Source organism: Leishmania panamensis (assembly GCF_000755165.1).
Source record: "Leishmania panamensis strain MHOM/PA/94/PSC-1 chromosome 35 sequence".
NCBI classification, from domain to species: Eukaryota; Euglenozoa; class Kinetoplastea; order Trypanosomatida; family Trypanosomatidae; genus Leishmania; species Leishmania panamensis.
Window position 1 is genome coordinate 713,380 of NC_025882.1, and position 21,041 is coordinate 734,420.

Here is a 21,041-nt window from a genome sequence, read left to right on the forward strand (position 1 = left end):
AAGAGTGATTAGACGAGAGAAGCACGTTCGAAAGAGTGGGTGTGAAACAGGAGGGTGCCGCAGGAGCAGCACGCACATACGTTTCTCAAGAAGAGGAGGAACGAAGCCCAGTGCAACGGTCAAAAAAAGGGAGCGGTCGGCAGGAGGAGCAGAAGTGGTTTTCATGACTTGATGATGCTGTCACCGCCACACCACATGACCAGCGCTTCTCGCACCCTGAACCTCTTTCGCCCTCACGTGGGGGGTGCGAGAGAGCCTGATACAGAAGCCTCAAGCCTAGTAAGCGCACCATCATCTGCGCAGGTCGAATGTTTGTCGTGAGCTCGCACGTGAAAGAGACAGCGTGGAGGCTCTCGAGAAAAACAAAACAGCTTACAGCGTGTCCTGAAAGCTCACACGAAGGGGGAGAACGTCAAAGAAAGCGAATTTTGTCACCTTCTCTTTCGGTTTGGACCTCTCCGCTACGTGGGCAACAAGCTGCACAACGCACACGAGCACAGCTGCAGTAGACCTCGCGACTGCAGCTGTGGCCTCTCACTGTCTTGCCGGTCTCAACCACCTCACAAGTACGCATCTTTGCTTCAGAAACGCATTGCCAACTTATCACGCTTCGTCCATTCCTTGGCTTCAATACCGCTTCCTTCTTTTCTTGGAGCGCCCCTTACACTTCTGGTAGAAGCACCACAGTCGGTTCAGCAGCAGCAACAAGACGGCGAGAAGCGGGAAGGGCACAAAACACCCCACACACGAGAGCGCGCACGCGACAAGGCACGAATAAATTTGGTCGCTTCCCCAGCCAAGCAAGCTGCATGGAACTCACACTGGCGCGTGCCCCACACATAGACAGGCAGACATTCGCGACCAGGGCCGTTTATTTCTTTCTTTTGCAGGTAATAGTCGCATTGTGGTGAGCGAACCATCGCAGATGCGCTGCGAGCATCTCTTAAACCGAGTCATTTAAGCGTAGTTACTATGGCAAAGAAAAAAAACAAGTCCACGCCGGCGTGCGAGCCAGCGCACCTGACACCCGACATCAACAACAGCAGAGGCACGCATAAGCACACTTGGCAGCCCATAAAACCACGCCTCGTTTCATTCTTCATCCTCACGCAGCCCGATACGCCTCCGCCTCCTCGAGCTGTCGCTTCCGCACCTCCGACTTCAAGGCGGTCGGCAGCGGGGAGGCGGGCTTGAAATCACCCAGCGATGGATCGTACTCCTCCATCACCTCGTACGGGCCAAGCGCATCCAGCTGCTTCGTCACGATGGGGGCTTGCCCATGCTGGTACTTGGATACCTTGTGGTAATGCTTGCACATTGTCGCTGCCACCTGTCGCAGCGTCGGGTGGTAGCTGTGCGAAAGGAAGCTCAGCTCCCACGTGAAAGAGCTATCTGCGTTGGCCGAGGCAGTCTGTAGTGCCTCGGGGTTGTAGGCGCCACGGCCGGCGATGACGTTGTCGCTGCCCCCCACAATCACACCCCCTGCGAGTGGGTAACGAAGCACGATGCGGTGGCACAGCGCGAGGATGGACATGGCAATGTGCGGCGGACACGACGGGGTCGCCTGCATGAGACGGCGCAGGATGGCCGTCACACGCGCGACCGGCAGATGCTTTTGCGTAAGCACCAGCAGGTCAACGGCGCGCAGCACGAGACCGACGTGGAAGGTCCACTCACGACTCGCGCTCTGGTGCACAAACGTTCCCTGCGCCATGGACTGGGCAATGGAGAAGGCCTGAGACGACAACGACCCGGCAGACGACGTCGACCCCTGCGACGCCACCTCGTCCATGTCGCCGTCGGAGGCCTCTTGTGCCTCCTCGCGCGTCATCTTTGCTGAGGACGACGACTCGGCCGATGGCAACTCGAGTGCCTCGCCAAGGCAACGGAAGAGCACCTCATGAAAGTAGCTCAGATCGACACGCCACTCCGAGGCAGTCGCGGTGGCGTCCCGTTGCGCCAGTGTGGCCACGGCCACCAGCGCGTGCAGCCGCGTGGTCACCGAGGCCGCTGTCTCCTCGTCCTTGTCATCAACATCGTTGCTGTCGATGCCGCCCTCGGCGCTACCTATGCGTTGGCGTGTTCGTGATACGCCTCCGCCTTTCACCAAGTCCTTCAATGCCTCCATCAGCTGTTGGTAGAGCTCCACGTTCACCAGTGGCGCAAACTTCACCAGCCCCTCCAGCGTCGGCGCCAAGATCTTCGTTTGATGAACCGGTAAACATGTCTTGGACGCCTCGATGACACGCAGATAGATGACAAAGATTCGGTGCACGATGCGAGTCTGCTTCGCCGCGATCTCGGCACGATCGCGTCGGGCCTTGGACTTTTGCATCTGGCGTGCCAACTCTTTGTCCTCTTTTTTGAAACGCTTGTTCTTTGCCTTCTCCTCCGCCAAGTCCTCGCGGTGCACGTCCACCATGGCTACGCGCACGTGGAGCAGCAGGTTCAGCAGCTTTGGGTTCATCGCATAGCTACGCTTCCGCACGATACGCAGCAGTGCCCCTACGATGTGCTCCGTCGTGTCCGACACCTTCTGGCCATCGAGCAGCTCTGAGAGGGCCGTCTGGCACGGTTGAGCGACGCGTACCGACTTGCAGTTGGCGAAGTCGATCGCCAGGGAGAGCAGTGTATCGGCATAATTGAACTCCGGGGCAGAGCTCTTCACGAGTTGCGCGCATAGGCGACTACCGAGCGCCTGCTGCTCGGGGTGCGACTTGCGGGAGAGCTTTCGAAGCAGCTGCAGAAAGTGGGTGTACTGCGTGAGGATCTCGTGTTCGAGCTTCTGAACATTATACACTTCCTTCTGTTTTCGCTGACCACCGCCATCTTCGCCCTCGAGGGTGCTGGAGATGCGATAGCTTGGAATGATATCACACAAGATGGCGCACTCCTTGTTCAAGTTTTGAACAAGTTCGCCGTAGTCAGTCACTGTTTTGTTGTGGAGGGCGTACAAGGATTTGAGCTGCCCTTGCAGGTAGCTCGTATTCATCAAGTAGCGCTGCATGGCGACGAACTAAAGCGTGAATGGTGTCGTGTGAATGTGTTTTCCCTCTGTGACGTGTGGCTTGTTGGGATGTGGGACTCTCTTTGGCCTTTTTTTCTTGTACCGCTACAGCGATGCCCTCTCTCTGTGAAAGATGAGCAGCGGCCGATGCTCTCCAACGCTCACACGCGCCGTCGACGGAGAAACGCCGCAAGTTGCCAAGACGAAAGCACACAAAAAAAAAAGAGGAAAAAGAGGATGTGCCCTCAGAGACTCGGCCAGCGCACACAGCTGAGACACACACACACGCGCGCGCGAAGAAGCGAGCCACTCAAGCAGGGCAGAAATGCGGAGAACAGAGAAGCAAACAAACAGCGCTCGCACACAGCGTATCAGAGATCGTCTGTGAAACGTGAAAAGAAGGCCTGAAGGCAGCGAACCACGCGGCACGGAGGAGACATAGACGAAGGAGGAGGACGGCGGTGGAGAGAGTGCATGTCGCTTGATACGGCATCAGAGATCAAAGATAGGGAGGGAGCGACGGCGAACTCCCCGTGCCGTGACCGACCTTCAGCGGCAGAAGCGCGCACGCCAAAGATGGAGAGAGAAATGGCAAAGGGGGGCGGCGGAGGCGTATAGCCCCCATCATTTCATGGTGACCCCTTGCCTGCCCCCACAGGGACCACATTTTGTAAGTGCATTTATTTATCCCATTCTGGCACCTCACCTGCTTCTGGTGGACCGCGACACACGCCCATACCACAGCTTACAAGTTTCAGTGCGGAGAACGTCTGTGGTGAATGAGGAAAAGACATCGAGTGTCGATGCGAGCTGCATAGTTGCCACAAGAGGAAAGAAGATCAAAAGAACACCAGAATCAGTGCAACCGTGAGCAGCAAGAGAGTACTGCGTGCAGTAGGGGGAAGGGACACAGCACTGCCAGAAGGACATGCGTGTCCGCGTCAGCATTGTATGTGCATGTGTGTGTGTGTGTGCAAGATGTAGCACAGCCCGTTGCATAGGCATTAGCACATACGAGAAAGAAATGAGAACTCCAGCTCGGAAACCGGCGACTGCGTCATGCGTGTACACGCTCAGACAAGCACACAAGCAAGAAACACACGCACAGACACACAAGGATAAGCCCACAACTTCTCCATCCACGCCCGTCAGTAGTTGAAGTACTTTTCGTTCAAGGACTGGAGAGCTGGGATGTGGTTCTTGATAATACCGAAGATGACAGCGAAGATCGTGATAAGTACAAACGAAATGATGGAGTACTTGATGAGAGGTGCATTGCGATCGTAGCACTCCGCCTTGATGGTTGACGTTCGCTTGCAACTCTTCTCCGTGCACGTGGACGCCTCCAGCACAGCAATAACTTTACACTCCTGTACCACCACGGTGCCGTTAAAGGGACGCTTACCTTGAATCCCCTCGAAGAGGCGCGCTGTCTCTTCGCGCACATGCTGGTGGGAAATGTAGTCATTGCACATCTTGGTGGTGCACTCATTGCAGGAGCTTATGACCCACGATACGTTCGTGAGCGCGCTGCACCCACCCTGGTAGCAGCAGCGACATGTGCACACAATGGAGCTCGACAACGGTGACTCTCCAGCCACGATGGAAGCGGCATGTAGGCTACACACAACCGCCACAATCAACAGCGCATGCACCGCACCAAGTCGCAATCTAAGAAAGAGAACCATCTTTCACGTCCAACTTCAACGCAGTTATTAGCGAGAGGCATCAACAGACAACAATAGAAGGACAAGCCAAAGAAAAAGAGGGAAAGGGGGGGCGATGAGAGCGTGTGTGGGTGGGCGAAGTGCAACACGTCAAGGAGCGTTTTGTTTGTGTGGGGGGCGGCGCGAGGAGGCGTTCGGTTACGCAGGTGTGAGCGTACGTGTCGAAGACAGAAGTGTGTGCGTGTCTGTGTGCATTCGTCGGTTCAGGTCGAAAAAGATACAACAGCGGGAGGCAACGTAAACAGGTGAAGGGAAAAAACGAGCCGAAAAAGCCGGTGCCACTTAGGGGAGGGGAGACGCGATGAAAATCGAGGCTTTAGCAGAACGAAAAAAAGCCCCAAGTGCCGCCACCTTTGCGCCGGCGTATAGATGGAAGTTAGTTTCCGTGGGACGCGTGCATGCGTACGTGTGGGGTCGAGTTCCAGTGCCCGAAAAGAAAAGAGCGAAATGAAGGTGTGGCGAGAAGAAGCGTGTGAGGGAGTTGGTAGAGATGGTGTGCATCCACAGCCCGATATACTTGCACAGTGTCCCTGACAGCTCGCGCCCTACACACACACACACACGTACTCCATTATGCATGCGAAAGGGAAGGTAGTCAGCCGATGAGATGCGCATCACCACAATCGCCACCCCGTAAGCGACCATCATCTTACCGGAGAAAATATCAACCAAGACAGAAAAAGTAAGCATGAGCCGTCACCGCCGCGAAAGGCCTATGCACAACAGCCCTCTCGTAGGGCCAAAACGCATCACCTCTGAGCTTCTCCTGTCTAGTGAGTATTCACCCATTACCAGGGAGCTTAACGAGGTCCTCGCATACAGACGCACGACGCCTATGCAACAGCGGTGCACGCGCTTTCTCGCAGCGCATACGCGAGCAGCGCCACAGAAATGATAAGTCCTCCAACGACCCGTTGGTTGTTTGTTTCCTTTTAGTGTGTCTACTGCAGCAAGAGACGATGCCCGCATGGGTGCATCACAGGTAAACGGACAAGGACAAAGAGGAGAGCGTCTAACATGAGGAGAAAAAAAAAGAGAATGAAGAGACCAAACGATGTACGGCCCCTCCATGGCAGAGAAGCGTGCTGTGTCCCCACAGTCCTTCGCTCTCTCGCTCACCCCCTCCCCTTTGCAGAGGTGCGCGTGGGTCTATGAACGAGCCTTCGGCTAGTCAGAAAAGGAAAGAAAAGGCGTAAAAGTGCATCTATCAAAGCAAGCAAAACGCACCTATATGCTTCCATCCGCGCATCCAGTCCGTTGGTAGAGAAGCAGAGAGATGCACAGGATGTGGGGGGAGGTCAGAGAAGTCACAGAGAGAGAGACGGAGCGAGTGCGCCATGCAGGCCTACATCGAGTAGGATCGTTAGAAACGCACGAAGCCGCTCGCAAACAGATTCGGCACGGCTCACCACAATGCTCTAAAAGAGCTCCATGGAGTACTGGGGGTCAGCAGCGTAGTTGGGCATCGGCGCGGAGCTCATCTCAGCCCACCACGCAGCGCTGTTGCCGCTACCATCGCCTGTGCCACTGCCGTGAATACGGCTGCGCTTGCCCGCGCTTGCCGATAGTCGAACGTCATTGGGGTTGTGAGCCCCCATCACCTGCCGCAACTCACGGATAGCGGTGTCATTGCGCTGCTCCACGATCCAAGTTGGAAGAATAACCTGTCCGTAAGGCGTTGCAGGCGGCACACCCTCACTCGCCACGCCAGTAGAGGACTGACCCTGGTGCAGTGTCTTGCGCGGTACCTCGTCGTCGTCTGCTGCCTCCACGGTCTCACCCGCACGTTGGGCCTCGGTCAGCGCCGACATGCTCGCCTGCTGCTGCCTCTGCAGGTAGTGTATGTCCTGCAGCGTCGAGCTCACCTCCTGCTGCGTACATTGGTTCAAGAAAAAGTTGCGACCTCGGAAAGCGCCTGTGGGAGACACTGGCGGTGGCAGCGGCGTTGTCGGGTTGCCCTCGCCAGCCTCAACACGTCGACGCTTGTTCGCCTCATCGCTGCCCGCACAACCGGCGCGGTTGCCGTCACCTGGAGGGCCGCTGACGGCGCGAATAGGGTGCTCACCGTCCACCACGTCTACTTCTTCCTCCTCCCGCAGGTCCGGCGCTGCTGCCACGACACGCGCGTGACCCTGTTGAGTGGGTGGTCGTGAGTAGGATGTAGCGGGCCCGACCATACGCACCTCTGTGCGCACCGTATGGCTCGGTCCAAGTTCAGCTGGATCAGCATGCGGGCGGCTGTAGTTGTTGGCGCGACTCTCCACTGTGACGAGCTGCAGAGACGGCACACCGCCCCTAAGAGCCGACGACGGACCAGCAGAGCCGACTACGCCACCGTTATTCGACACGTACTCAGCGACCTGCTGCATCATCCACTGCTGGTCGAACTGACTCAGCTCGTGCCGAAGCGAGTCCATCCCTTGGTGGGTGCGTAGGTACTCTAGCACCATACCAGAGGGCAGCACAATACCGTCATTCGTGGCAGTCGCCTGCAGCTGCGGCACGCCGGTGTAGTCATCGATTGGGGTAGTGTCACCGTCGACGTAGTCGGCCAGGTCCGGCTCCCGCCAGGTTGATCCTCGCTGCGCTGGCGTCTGACTGCACTCGTTGAGCATACCATCCGCCTCAGGCGGCCGTGTGTGGGAACGCTGTGGCTGATAGAGGGAGGAGGAGGGAGTGTGGGCAGGGGCCGCGGCGGGGGCGGGGCCGACCTCGGCAGGTGCGCGACAGGGCTGCTGCGGGGCGTCGCGTCGCGTCACCGAGACGTGCGACAAGGTACCTGCCGGCTGTAACGGTGACGTGCCCACACTCCGCTGTGAAGCGTGCCCAGGCGGCGCGGGGCTTGTTAGGGACACATCCGTCTGCACGCCACGAGATGTCGATCGAGTACGAGGCTCGCGTGCCACCGCACTGCTGTGGCCGGCTTCGCCATTGCGATTGAGCATCTCTGCATCGCTGTCATTCACATCATGCGGGGCAACCCCGGCGTCCGTTTGATTGTTCGCTTCACAAAACGTCTTCACAGAGGCCGTTCGCCTCTTCTCTATGCCGGCGGCGTCCCTGCCGCTCTGATTGGCACTGCTCTCTGCGTGCGAGCGGAGGATACTGGTGATGTCCTGCGGCAAATGGCGCATCCGCATTGGGGCAGCTGTGCGCTCCCCCCGGCCGACGTTGCTGTCCGCCTGCGCAGGACGCCCAAGGTTCGGAGAAGCAGCCTCGCTGGCGCCCTCATCGTTTCCGTAAGCGCCGTCATCCTCGTGGTTGCCATCATCGGCGTAGTCATCAAACACGCTGTTGTCAGCCGCATTCTGCAGCTCTTGCATTGCGTACACCGCGTCTGTGGTGCCGTCCTGCCGCGCACGTCTGGCATCCAAGCTGCCGTCGACAGCACCATCGTAGTCATTGTACTCCTCTGCGGCTTCGTCGCCGACAACAATCTCGCCGGAGGCGGCAGCCACAGTCCGGCGCACGCGGCGCTGCAAACGGCGCAGTAGGTGGAAGAACTCTACATTTTCGCGCCGCGCGGTCGGCTCCAGCCTGTCAAGGCGCGCCTGCTGACTCTTTAGCACCCGCGCCGCCTTCTTCACGGCGTCGTCGAACTGCTGCCGATCTTGCGGCGTCTCTGCCTCCACTTCTGCGGCAGCCGCACCCTCGGCACGGTCGACCACAACTGTAATGAGCTGCACACAAGCGTACACCAGGCACGCGAACTTGCCGGGTGGGTGACCTGCCTGTTTCGTCCAGTGCGACACCATGTAGAGTAGTACGCGCGCCAGTGGTGGGTTGCGCTTCATCGCTTCGTAGACCATAATAACGAACAGGTGCCCAGTCGGCTCCACCCCATACGGGGCAAGCGCGTCGATTGGCGACGCAATGCGGAAGCGTCGCGAGAGGCTTTTGGCCAGCGTTGCCATGAACGCTGTCCGTGCCGGCGCAGAACTGCGCATCTGCTGCAAAAAGAAGCTCCAGAAGGTGCTGCCAGCGCCTACGGGAAGAGCGAACGTGTTGAGTGACTCGAGCCCCACTGGCAAGAAACCAAAAGGCGAGAGCAACGTGCTACAGATGTTCGGCGCCTGCATGTTGAACTCTTGGATGAGCTTGCACACGCAGCAACCAACCAGCTTGTGCATCTCAGGGCTGAAGCTGTGAGCGCGGTGCAGCAGCTTCAGTACGAGCTGCGCGTTGTTGGCGGTCGTCGCACTTGCCGGCGCGCAGCCAGGGAAGGCAACGCAGTAGTTGTTCTCCTGGGGGTCAGTGGGCAGCAGCTCTAGGTTGCTGCGCAGCTGCCGCAGGAGGACATTCCCCATGTACCACAGAGCGAGCGCGTCGTGGTTGTTGCGCACCCTCAGCTCTGAGAAAACCTTCAAGATGCTCTCCAAGTACGATGGGTCGATGGAGGAGGAGAGGAGCGTGACAAGCTTCACGTGAAGCATGAGCACATTTGCCTTCAGCGTGCTGCTCACAAGCCCGCGGGTCCCGCTGCGGTCCGCGCTCACCAGGGCCAGTAATGTGCTGCGCACGTACGGCTCCACAGCCACGAAGAGCGTATTACGGTGCTGCCCGCCATTCGCAATGATGTGGTAGATGAGGAAGTGCACGGAGCTCTCCATCTGCAGGGTGGGATCACGCAGATAGCTGATGAGCCTCTCTTCCACCGCCTTCGCGCCAGCGCACTCCGACAGAGTTGATAGCACGCGACTGGCCGACGACTGGCCGGCGACGTGCACCGTGCCGTTCACGGGGCACAGCAGTGAAGAGCTGCGCGCCGCCGCGCAGTGCGGACACTTCGATGTGGCGTCTCGGAAGTATTCTACTGCCGAATCCATGGCCTCGGCGATGTGGTCCTGATGCAGCACCATCGCCAGCTCCGCGCACAGCAGCTGCGGATCGAGTGTGATGTCGCTGAAGGCCTCGAACGCCTCGCTGGACAGCTTGCCGAGCGCCTCAATCGTCTTCGGGGCAACAGCGACTCGCAGAGCCTTGAGCATGTCGATGGCTCGGCGAGAGGCGGTGATGGAGCAGCTGCGAACCACCTCGCGGAGCAGGAAGAGCACATTGTACACGCTTGTGCGGTTCTCGTTGATCGAGGCGGCCACCTCGTCAGGCGTCTCACGCCCCGTCATGGCCATCCCGGCGCCGCGTGCGAGCGATATCATCACCTTTGCAAACATCGGCACAGACATGTGCGAGTCAATAGCCAGGGTGGACATGAAATACGCGGCGTGAGGCATGTGGCAGTTAATGAGTGCCACCGTCTCCAGCGCACCGTCCGTCTCGTTGTCGAAGCAGCTCTGCAGGACAGCGCAGAGGCACATGTAGAAGGGATTCATGGTCCCCATGCCAGGCGTACACTGCGACAGCAGCTCGTGCAACAGGTGTTTGCGAGTCGCAGGTATCTCCAAGAAGCCGGCCATGTCGCTGTGGCACAAACTTGGGTACAGGAAGCGCTCCACGTAGTCGCGCCGCACTGGGGAGCGGAAGCGCAAGAAGAGCTCGCTGCAGTGGATGGAGAGGGCACGGCCGAATGTCGGTCCGTGAGCCGGGTCCATCACCGCACGCTTCAGCCGCTCGTAGCAGGCAAGGAGAAAGTCTACATTCATCTTCGCCGGCTTCGTCTTGAGGACATACTGGAGTGCAGTGACCTGCTCGTCCATGCGCACCTCGCCCACTGTCTGAACGAGGAGCGCCAGTGCGCGGTTGGCCACCAGCGGCGAGGCACACTCACAGTATGTCTCGAGTCGGTCGTGGAACTGGTACAGAATGCTGAGGGGCACCACGGCGAGGGAGATGAGCGCAGTAGTCATGGTCGCAAAGGCGCGGTACTGCTGCGGCGACAAAAGTACCACGCTGTGGGCCGCACCGCGGCAGGTCGGCGACGGCAGACCAAATACATGATCGCGAAGTACCTGCTGCACAAACGGGTGGTGCAGCTGATCATCCTCGGTTAGCTGCGCCAAGATGCTTGTGAGAAGCTGCACGTAGAGCTCCACATCCGCAACGCTGATCCGGGCCATTTGCATGTGAAACAAGAACGTGGCGTAGCTCAGGGCCACGCAAAAGGGCCGGCCCTCGATGAATGGCTCTGTTTTGGTGTAGTAGGAAGCCAGGGTATGGAGTGTGCTGGGTGAGTCGGCGTGTGTCTTGAGGTGGCGTTGCACCTGCGCCACGCAGTTGTCGAAGAGCACACGATCCTCGGCTATGTCGCTGTGGACTCCAGATCCGGACTGCCCGGCACCCTCCGCTTGCACGGATGCACCGCCTGTCGCACTGCTACTTGCCTGACGACGTTGCTGCTGAAGCCGGCGCCCCGTGCCCGTGCTGCTGCGCGAGGAGGCCGCTCGCTCGCGACGGTGCGTGTTGCCGTGCCCGTTGAGCGCCGCACCGGAGAACAAATTCAGAACCATTGCCACAGCACGCCGGGCGTTGGCGCTGTCCGTCTGATGTATGTATGTGGGGTGGTGGAGGGCCCGTCTCCAGAGCACAGCGCGCGCAGAAGGCGAGGAACAAAGGCGAAAAAAAAATAAGCGAACGGCGCACGACTAAAAAAGAGCACGAAGAAAAAACACAAAGAGAAAAATGTAGGGCACACAGGCATGCACACACCCACACACACACAAGTGCGCAAGGGGCTGGGGGAGGGGAAGCGAGGGCTCTATCGTCAGCACCAACTAAACCTCCTTCTCTCCCTTGTCTATCTATGTTTTGCGTGCGTGTATTTATGCGGCTGTGTCACTCTCTCGATTCGCTCTCCTCACTGTCCTGGGTACTACAGACGATCTACTCCACTCTTTCCTTCTGTTTTCCTTTAGTGAGAGGCGAAACGGATACACCTGAGGAGAGCCTCCAGCTGAGACGTTTTTGTGGAAAGGGGTGCCCTGCGTGCGTCGTGCCAGAGATCGAAGTTGCAGTCGAACCCGGGCAATCCCAAATGACAAGAGAAACCAAAAGGGGAGAGACGACGACAGGCACCCGACACATCCGCCTACAAGGGGACCACACCTATTCACTTTCGTTGTGCGTGTGCGGGTGTTTGTGTGTGGATACCAATGATTGGGCAGTGGTGAGATCGTAAGAGTCGTCGACTTCGCCTTCAACGTGTGCTGCATGCACACCTGTGATGAGGGAGAGGAAGAGAGGAGAGGAGACGCAGGTGAAAATATGATGGCCGGTAGCCATAGAGAGAGAGAGAAAAAAGCCGGATATAGTGACGGAAAAGGAGTGGGGGAGGGAAAAAGACATCTCCAGCAACGGAAGACAGCCTCTGATTACTGAATTCTCCCCCCCCCCCCTTCGCTTTGCGTAGAGAGCAACGCGAGTCGTAGAGCATCCTTGTCTGGGCCTTCCTTGACCGCTACTGGACCCAACAGGCAGATGGCGTCGACGCTAGTGATGCAGCTTTTCCTGTGCGTGCTGCATGAACACTTCTACTGTTGTCACTTTTACCCCTGTCGTTACACACGTGCTCTGTGGCCCATGTGGTACCGCACACATACCTGCACAATGAAGCAGAGAAAGCTCGCTGGTGCTCTCCATTATTCTTCTCTCCGTGACCTGGGGAAAAACGCTTCATCACAGGCGGGAGATTGGGCGGCTCACCGCTGTGACGGGCCGTGTGAAACAAATCGAGAAGGTGCCACTATTGAGGTGATTCGAAACGAAAGGCTGGAAGGAGGAGAAAAAAGGGGACAAAAATGTAAGACAAAATCACAATAGGTGGCGAAGAGGCGGCTCCAAAGGAAGAACAATAGTGGGCAACGCACGCTGGAGGTGGGTGCGGCGGTGTGCGATGTGCCAGGAAGCACAGTAGTATACATGCATACGTGAGTCGTCATCACTTGCGCTTTGGTCGGCGCGTCGTCGGCGCCGCCTCGGCGAATTTCAGATGCCGGCGAAAGGCTGGTGGTACGGTACGACAGGGCGACTGGTTCACCTCTCGAAGCGCAACTGTGCTGCGGTCGGCGGCGGCGTGCAGCCTGTCGCAGGCGAGTCCCCGCTGTGGCGCTACGACAGCTTGTACGGCGCCTTGAGGTCGTTTCGGGTAAGTGTCCATCCTACCGAAGGTGGACGCAGAAAGTGCCGGGCACAGCCTCCACAACTGCATCGACGTCGGCCGTGCGGCAGTGGCAGCCTTGGCAGAAGTACCCTTCATCTCATGTGCAGAGGCGCCACTAAAAGGAAGAGACGAAGCAGCTGATGACGGCCCCGCCGCACTGGCGCGTAGCGCCGCCTGACGGAAGGGGACCGGCAACACGGCCACGCCTCCACGATAGGACCCGGTAGGCACTTCGGTCGCTTTCCTCTTTTCTACCGCAGCGAACCCGCTGGCGTAGCTGTGCAGCTGCCCCAGAATGCTCTTTATCGTCCGCTGTGCCGTCAGCGACAAGTCCGTGGGTGCCGCAGCACCGGCAGAACTTGACCCCTCCTCATTCAGGAAGCTCTCCAACGCGTCCAGCAGCGGGGTCGGTGGGGATGCGTCCTCTTCCGTCAACGACGAGAACGAGGTGGCCGTGTCGACTTTGTTCGCCTGAATGTCGCCGTCGGTGCGCACTGACGCCCCACACATGGGCGACTCATCATTTGGTGGAGGGAGAGTGCTCGCCACCGACGACCGCCGCACGGAAGACGCCGTGGAAAGTCGTGCAGGTGCGCCGCTTTTCGGAGAAGTCCGCCGTGTAGGAGGCTCCTGTGCCAGAGGGCTACCCGTAAAACCTGGCATTCGACGAAAGCCAGACCGAAGGGTAGTTCGCACGGAGGGCTCTCCTAAAATGGAGTGCAGAATAGTGGGATCGGTCGGCGAGAGCGGAGGGGGTCCGCTGTTGACGACAAAACCGCCATACGGCGGGTACGACGGTGACCAGAAGATCGATTCCGTGGGACCTGGAGGCAGGTTTCCCTGCGATTGCCAGGGGGAGCGCGAGGGTACAGCGGGCAGGACAACAGTGGTGTCTCGCTGCCCATCACAGACGGCGGCATGCCCATCGTCTGATCCATCCTTCGAGGCAGCAGCAGCAGCGTGGCGTAGCAGCTCACGCACATCTACGCACACTGTGCTGATGGCCGGTGGTGTAGCAAGTGAGCTCGGGGTGGCGTTCGCACTGGTAGAAGCAGCAGGCAGCCGATAAGACGGGACAGATGCGTCACACCGTTTCATGGATCAGTCGAGTAGGAACTAAGGTAAGGAAAGGAGGAGGGGTGCAGTCACAGACTTAGCAGGGTTGGGCGCAAAACAGGAGCAGCTGCCCGTGTTGCTTTGTGCGCTCGAAAGCGTTTGTAGGTGAGTAGGATTCAACATGTGGTTTCCATCAGATGGCTATCCTGCTCGCGATGAGACGAGTCTACATAGAATAGAGAGGCGAAAGGGGGGGGGCGAGGAAAGCAAGAAGAGTGAGGGAGGCATGATGTGCGCTAACCCTGTGTGCCAGAAAGACATAGCACGCACGCACACAAACATGTGCGCGCAGAGTGGAGAAGAAAATGTGTTTGAGACAGACGCATGAGCCAACATCTGGCATGCAACAAGCAGGCTGGAAGTGGGCACATGTCCTTTGGTTTATTCCTTTGTTTTTTTTTCCCGAGGCGCCTTCCAAGGAGAAAAGTCGCGCGCCAGTCAGCGACAGGTAAGCTCCTCTGCTTGGGGAGAGGGGGGTGCACTCTTTGAGAGATGAAGAATGAGCTGCAATCTCCCTCCACGAAAGAGCAACGAACACACACAAAAAAAAAGGAAAAAAAGCAACAACGAGAACTTATTTACATCTCACATAAGAACGTCAGACAGGCTTCACGGCACAGCGCAGAGGAAAATGGAAACGCTCCTAAAGAGGAACCACAAAGAGGAGGGGGAGAAGCGAGTTGTACACCGAAAGGGCAAAGGAGAGATGAAGCGGCGGACCTCCCCTTCGGCCAGGGTTGCTAAAGCATTAACAGACGTGAGGAGAGCAGGTAAGAGTAGTGCAACAACAACACACGACTTGCCTATACACCCGTAACCCTCGGAGCACACCCCTGACGACAATCGAGTGCACGGAGAACTCAAACGGCAAGCACAAGGCGGTGGCCTAACAAAGGCGCAGTCATTCAGCGGCTCACCTTTCCCATTCCTCAGTCGCCCATTTTCTCTCCTCTAGACTTGCATGACGCTTGCACGGTCTAGCGGTGGTATGCCCACCGCACAACAGCGGCGCTCGTACTCCTCGACTATGGCGTGCATCTTCTTCTCCAGCCGGCGCATCTCGAAGTGCAGGTCCTTGATGGTCTGATTCTTCCCCTGCACCTCCATATCAATCTCGTCTGAGATGAGCTCCATTGCGGCCGGCTCCAGGTTCATGGCGCGCAGAACGCCCTCCAGCTGTGCGTCGCGTTGTTCCAGCCGCGCGTGCGCCTCGATCAGATCCTGCTGCAGCGAGTTGTTGCGCTCGGCCACGACATCCATCGCCTCCCGCAAGGCGAACTCGAACTTCGCGCGCAGGTCCTCGCGCTCGTCGTAGACACTCTTGTACTGATCCTCCAGCATCTCCTTCTCCTGTCGCAGCGTGCATAGCTGCTGCTGAAGCACCTTGTATCGGCTACGGGAGCTACGCAGGTTTTGCTTATCCTGAATGTGCTGCTGCTTCTTGAATTGAAGCCCCGCCACCTCCGCCTCTAACTGCTCCAGCGGTGCTGCGAGGTTCTCGTTCTCCTTCTCAATCTCCAACATCAGTCCCTCGTTGTGCTCGTCGTTTTGCCTCATGGTGGCGATCTCGTCCTTGAGGGACTGAATGATTTCAAGGTTGTTGCGCGTGATGTTGTTGTAGTAAGTCTTCATCTCATTAAACTTGTCCTCATGCTGCTGGATAAGATGGTTGATGTGGAGGTGGTATCGCTCCTCCGCATCCTGGACCTCGGCCCGGCGCCGAAGCTCCAAGTCTTCATGCAGCGTACTCAGCTTCGCCTCGTACGAGGCCTGCAGTCGTGCCAGCTCCTTCTCGTGGTTGCGACGCTTCGTGACCGTGAGCATGTACTGGTGCCCATCACGCTGATCCACGATCCGACTTTCCTGTGTCTCACGGGCAGACTGCATGCCAGCCATGCGCTGCTGCCGTTCCACCTCAAGCTGGTGCATCCGCTGCCTATGCGCAGCCTCGGCCTGCCGCAGTACCGCGTCGCTCTCGTCGCGCAGCTGCTTCACAGCAACCTTCTGGTCGTACAGGAGATGACGTACCTTCTGCTGGTAGACCTTCATCTCCACTTGATGCTCGCGTTCCAGCTCCTCCAGCTCGCTTTCGGCGTTCTGCAGGCCGAACTGTTTGTTCTCTAACTCCTTCTTGGTGATGTCCCACATGCTGTTCACCTTATCGCGCTCTGCCTGAAAGTAGTTGCGCAGCTGCTGCGCCTTGGCAAGAACCTCATGGATGCCCTCCATGTTGCGCAGCTCCTCGACCGGGTCCGCAGCTCCTGCGCCACCCTTCTTGTCTTTATCTTTCTGCCTGCGGCCTGCCGCAGCTGCCCCTGTCTTGGGTGGCATTTTTTCTCGCTGAGGGGTCCTATTCCCGGTTCCTAGTAGAGATATTGAGTTATTAGCGTTGGCGGAAGATAAGATAGCGCCCACCGCACTTTCCTCGACAGTGCTACTATGGTGTGCGTAGTCTCCCCGGTTTACGCCGTATTGCTTCGTGTGTTGGGCTCACGCACGGGTGGCAGCTGGAAAAGGAATGCGTGAAAGAGTGAGTGAAACCCCGTAGGGAGGCACAGAGCATGAGTCGCCGAAGAGAGAAGCACAGAATTGTGAGCCAGACATGAGGAGGGGGGTGAGGTCAGTGAGAAGGTGAAAGGGAGTCGATGGAGCATGACATTGAGTCTACTCTGTTCGCTCTTGCCGCTCTCGTAGGATGGTTGGCGCCATCGATGCAGTTGCGAGTACCGACTTCACATCGTTTTCTGAATCAAGGCGTGGACGTCGTCGAGGAAGCAAGTAGAAAACCCCTCAGCGCTTTTCCTCCAGTCGAGCACCCAAAGTGCTGCGCTCTGCTGGGCCCGCCTGCCATGAGGGAGCTTCGACGAGCCGGGAGAAGTCAGAAAATAAAAAAGGAGCCACACAACTCCAAAGTATTTCCCTCCTCCGTCCACCACACGCCTCGGGGCTCACTTCATCGGCAACCCCATGAGCCAAAACGAGAGACCAGCAGCGCCAAAGAAACAGCTCGACGCCGCCATGACTGATGTGTCAGTGTATCACTGAAGAGTTGGGAAGGTAACGGAGGAGAACATAGACAAGAACAGAAAAAAGGATTGAAAAGACTACCCGAAAGTACAGATCAGAGAGAACAGCGCATGCACACAGAGGCAGACAACGCGAAAGCCACACGGGCGAGAGGAAACCCAGACAACAACAACGCGAAAGAAAACACAAGACGAATCATATCCGACCCACACACAACACAGTCAGCGGCAGCACGATTCACCTCCTGTCTCGTGGTCCTCCTTGTCCCTCCTTCCGAGAAAGTCTGCACGCACGCACACGCATACACACATGATCACGCATGTAAGCGTCTCTCTGCAATCAACTTTTTGCCTCTCAAGGTTTGAACTAGTTTCGGGTCGACGTCATCGCGCGCCCCCTCTTCTTCTCCAGGGAGCTCTGCTCGCTCTTGATCATTTGCTTGATCTCTACAATTTTGCTATATATATCCCTCCACGACTCGCCATGAGAAGCCTCTGCCGCCCACGACTTGAGCTCACGCACACAGTCGTCGAACTCATCTTGGCGCCGTTTCGACTCTAACACGGTGTTCGCAACCGGGCTCACGTAGGTCAGACGGTGCAGCACTGCTTCGCGGAAGCACTGGTAGCCCAGCCGCAGTGCCTGAGCCCGTTGCGAAAAAGCCTGCACCTCGCGGGGCAACTCGGCAAATTCACCGCAGAGCTCGTAACGCACCTCCTGGCACTCTCTCTGAATGGTGTCCAGCTCGCCAACCTCGCCGTGTTGGCTACTCTGCGCGGCCACGCAGCGCTCGAAGTCCTCCAGGAACTTCGCGGCATGCTCCGGGTAGCTCATGTACTTCTTCACCTCCACATCGAGAGGTGACTTGGGATGGATCTCGAAGAGAGTCTTCGATAGCCGCTCCAGGGTCGACACCTGCAGGTAGAGCCACACCTCCTCCGCCTCTAGCAGTGCCTTGTGCACGGGAACCAAGTTTGCCCGAACGTACTCGTGCACGCTATCGAGCAGCACGGCAAAGTTATTCGACATGGTCGGGTAGTTATCCGCCAGTGTGGCACAGTATTCTTGTATGTGATCAGGCTCCTGCATCGCCTCCAGGTTCGTCAGTTGCTGGCGGCACCACCCCGTTAGCTTGGCGCACTCGGCGTAGAACACCTTCAGCTTTGCGTCCCGCGCCTCGCGCATAGCATCACCGCGACGGACATGATCGGCGGCCTCGGTCGCCAGGCCCATGACATCCAAGAACAGCGCCTCATCTGCATCCAGGTACGTCTCTGCCGAGAGACACAACTGGTCTGTCTTGCTGCGGAGTGACTGCAGCGCGCGCTTCAGCACGCCCTTCTTCACCTCCCATGACTGGGGATCGATGAACCGCCTGTCCTGCTGACCTAGCCGCTCGTCGCGGATGTCCTCGAGGCTCTTCGCGAGAACTGCCTTGAAGACAATGCGAGAGAGTGCAAGTTGGTCATGCAGCTCCGACAGCTCCTTGGCGTAGGCGACAAATGCTTCAACCTCAGCAACACTTCCGGTAGCGCCGGCTTTGCTGCGGTGACTGTCTGCTATCGCCTGTAGGCGCATCTTCTCCGCCCGCAAAGCGGCCACCTCGATCTCTGTGTCCTTTGCGCGGGTGACAGCGTTTTCCACTTCGATTAAGCGGCCTTCAGGCGAACCTAGCTTCTCCCTGCCAAGCACAAACAGATCGCTCGTCTCTTTCAGGCGGTCGATGGTTCTGCTGTTGGGGGAGGTTGTATCTGTCTGCTCTGTGTCCGCTATCTGGTAGGACTTGCGTATGTCATTGCGCAGCTGGGAGATGGCGCTGAAGGCGCTCTGGTCGGCATTGTTGCGCTGCATTGTCCTCTAGTCGCCGTTGCTCTCTCTCTCTTTCTACTCTAAAATGGTGCTGTGAGTGTAATGCTTTTCAGTGCGTTCTCCGAATTTGAAAACTCTGAGTAGCGCGGAAAAACAAATCCGACGGCGGGGTGACAGATGGCAGGGGAGGGGGAGGGGGTGGAGAATGAGGAGACAAGGCGATGCTAAGAAAATGAAGGAAAGGAAGCCAAGGTAAGAAAGCGCTCAGGGGATGGCGAAACAGAGAAATGGAGTGGAGGAGGGTAAGAGGTGTAGCGAAAAAATGCAAGAAGAAAACAAAGAAACACGAGCAATTTTATCACGGCAGCCCCCGTAGCCTAAAGGGGCAGCAGCTCGTCACGTCTTTTCGTTAAGTGCTTGTGAGTTGGTCTGCCTCCTGCAATCAGGAGAGGTGAAGTACGGTAGTAAGTGACCGGGAGAAGTGTAATGTGCACCGATGCCGGCAAGGACACTGGCTGGCACGCCCTCGATCGAATGCGATGTCTGGTTGGTGTACGGTTCCCTTAAGTGCGCTCAAGGCAAGGCGGAAAATCGAGCTTCGCCTTTGAGAGCAAGGGGTCGGGCGTAGACCAAGGTGGGGCAGAGTGAGGAAACACGAAGTACGTGGGGAAATCCGATGAAAAGAAAGAAGGCAACACGAGATATACACAAGCGCACACACCGGCACACTCGTGACGAGCAGCTGAATAAATAAAAGAAATCAAAGCACCGACAACTGCTTGACAGTCCGACGCACACAGTGCCGTAGAAAAGATATCAGGAGAGAGGGGAGAGAGAAAAGGAAAAGTGAAGCGGAAGAACAAGTAGGGGTGTCCTACATAACTGCTGATTCAGTTGGATGCACTCTCCATCGGACACCGCACGCGCGCGCCCTAGCACTCTACGTGGGTCCCATGTTCGGCGGCTCTTTTCGTTTGTGCGCTTCGATTGACAAAAGAGATAGACACGCAGGTACGTGAGGCAAAAGCGGCGGCGGGAAAGCATGGCAGACACGTACAAAGCGATGTGAACTCCACAAACACCCAACGATGGCAAGAAATGAGGGGATCCTAAAGGTACAGCTACCAAAGCTCACAGCTGCGCTTACCCGCGCGTTCCACTAGGGCATCTCTTTGCATCGCTCAAGAATGGGTCTCAGAGATCAACGCATGGGCCCTGCATGTTCTTTTAGTTTGGTGTTACTGTGGTTTCTCTTTCTCCCTCCCCCCTTCTGCTTTGCCTGAGAGAGAACAAAACGAAAGGGAAAGAAAGAAAAGAAAAAGGAAAAAGCACAAAATTTGTGTCGTTGCTCGTAGTACACACGGAGACAAGCGGGGAGCAAACGCAAAGGGGACGTCCTCTAAACAACTGGTGGCAAAACAGAGAACGGTGGCGCGCGCAAGCGTGGGAAGAGAGGCGCTAAAAGAAGGGTAAAGGAAAAGAACGCGTGATACGTGAAGCACACACGCACAGACAGACCCAACACGGATTCCTTCTTCCTCAGTTTTCGTGCAACCACCATCAGCGGTAACACCACCATCGCACAGGATGATTCCCCCCGCCTCGCGTCCTCTGTGGCGGCACGTTTCTCGCCTCACAACCGCCTTAGATCTTGGCCAGCTCACGCAGACGGCGGACTGTGGAGCGGACAGTGCTGTTGTTCGGCGTGCTCAGGGTGTAAGCGCCACCAGCGACGGTCTTACTGCAGCCGTCGCAGCGCCAGATACCGACCGCCTTGCGACGGAACGCAAACTTACCGCAGAAGGAACAGAAGTGCTTAGCGTGCTGAGACACCTCAAGCTTCTTCGCACGTTTACGCGGGTTTGCACCGTAACGGGTGCCGTAGCGACCCATCACGCCCATCTTCACCGTACGCTTCGCCATGTTGCTTGAACGAGAAAGGACTATGTGGCCAGTGGGAAGCGCATGAAGGTATTACGAGTTGTTACCAGTTCACCCCAAGGTTGGCAGTTTGACCAGGCAGTAATGAGCATGACACCCACCCCAACACATACATGTCAATACACCACGTCCACAATAATGTGTGGTAGAAGACTCCGAGAAAGGGGGGAAAAGAAGCCAGGCAGAAAGAGGAAGTTAAGGGTGTAAAAGTAGACAGAATGGGAGAGGGCATGTAAAGAGAGGTACACGCCATGCTGTGAGCATGGCGTGAGGATAGACTGGCGCAACGACGCGACGGGTGTGAATACACTGATAAAAGGAGAGATACAGGGGAAATAAGAAGAGAATCAACTTCTCTTGA

The 21,041-nt window shown here is 57.3% G+C and overlaps 7 protein-coding genes across 7 annotated transcripts; all 7 read right to left on the reverse strand.

The window, feature by feature from the left end:
- Window positions 1–1,105: 1,105 nt before the first annotated feature.
- Window positions 1,106–3,007, reverse strand: LPMP_351930 (hypothetical protein; the record flags this gene model as incomplete). Its single annotated transcript, XM_010704828.1, has 1 exon — window positions 1,106–3,007. One exon carries the CDS (start codon window positions 3,005–3,007, stop codon window positions 1,106–1,108), a length of 1,902 nt encoding a protein of 633 aa, XP_010703130.1.
- A 1,148-nt stretch (window positions 3,008–4,155) lies between these two features.
- Window positions 4,156–4,695, reverse strand: LPMP_351940 (endochitinase, putative; the record flags this gene model as incomplete). Its single annotated transcript, XM_010704829.1, has 1 exon — window positions 4,156–4,695. One exon carries the CDS (start codon window positions 4,693–4,695, stop codon window positions 4,156–4,158), a length of 540 nt encoding a protein of 179 aa, XP_010703131.1.
- A 1,457-nt stretch (window positions 4,696–6,152) lies between these two features.
- LPMP_351950 (hypothetical protein) lies at window positions 6,153–11,138 on the reverse strand (the record flags this gene model as incomplete). The annotated part of the gene is made up of 1 exon (XM_010704830.1): window positions 6,153–11,138. The coding sequence occupies one exon, from the start codon at window positions 11,136–11,138 to the stop codon at window positions 6,153–6,155; it is 4,986 nt and encodes a 1,661-aa protein (XP_010703132.1).
- A 1,427-nt stretch (window positions 11,139–12,565) lies between these two features.
- Window positions 12,566–13,885, reverse strand: LPMP_351960 (hypothetical protein; the record flags this gene model as incomplete). The annotated part of the gene is made up of 1 exon (XM_010704831.1): window positions 12,566–13,885. The coding sequence occupies one exon, from the start codon at window positions 13,883–13,885 to the stop codon at window positions 12,566–12,568; it is 1,320 nt and encodes a 439-aa protein (XP_010703133.1).
- A 969-nt stretch (window positions 13,886–14,854) lies between these two features.
- On the reverse strand, window positions 14,855–16,234 carry LPMP_351970 (T-lymphocyte triggering factor, putative; the record flags this gene model as incomplete). The annotated part of the gene is made up of 1 exon (XM_010704832.1): window positions 14,855–16,234. One exon carries the CDS (start codon window positions 16,232–16,234, stop codon window positions 14,855–14,857), a length of 1,380 nt encoding a protein of 459 aa, XP_010703134.1.
- A 1,062-nt stretch (window positions 16,235–17,296) lies between these two features.
- LPMP_351980 (hypothetical protein) lies at window positions 17,297–18,781 on the reverse strand (the record flags this gene model as incomplete). The annotated part of the gene is made up of 1 exon (XM_010704833.1): window positions 17,297–18,781. One exon carries the CDS (start codon window positions 18,779–18,781, stop codon window positions 17,297–17,299), a length of 1,485 nt encoding a protein of 494 aa, XP_010703135.1.
- A 1,602-nt stretch (window positions 18,782–20,383) lies between these two features.
- Window positions 20,384–20,662, reverse strand: LPMP_351990 (60S ribosomal protein L37a; the record flags this gene model as incomplete). The annotated part of the gene is made up of 1 exon (XM_010704834.1): window positions 20,384–20,662. The coding sequence occupies one exon, from the start codon at window positions 20,660–20,662 to the stop codon at window positions 20,384–20,386; it is 279 nt and encodes a 92-aa protein (XP_010703136.1).
- Between the last annotated feature and the right edge of the window lie 379 nt (window positions 20,663–21,041).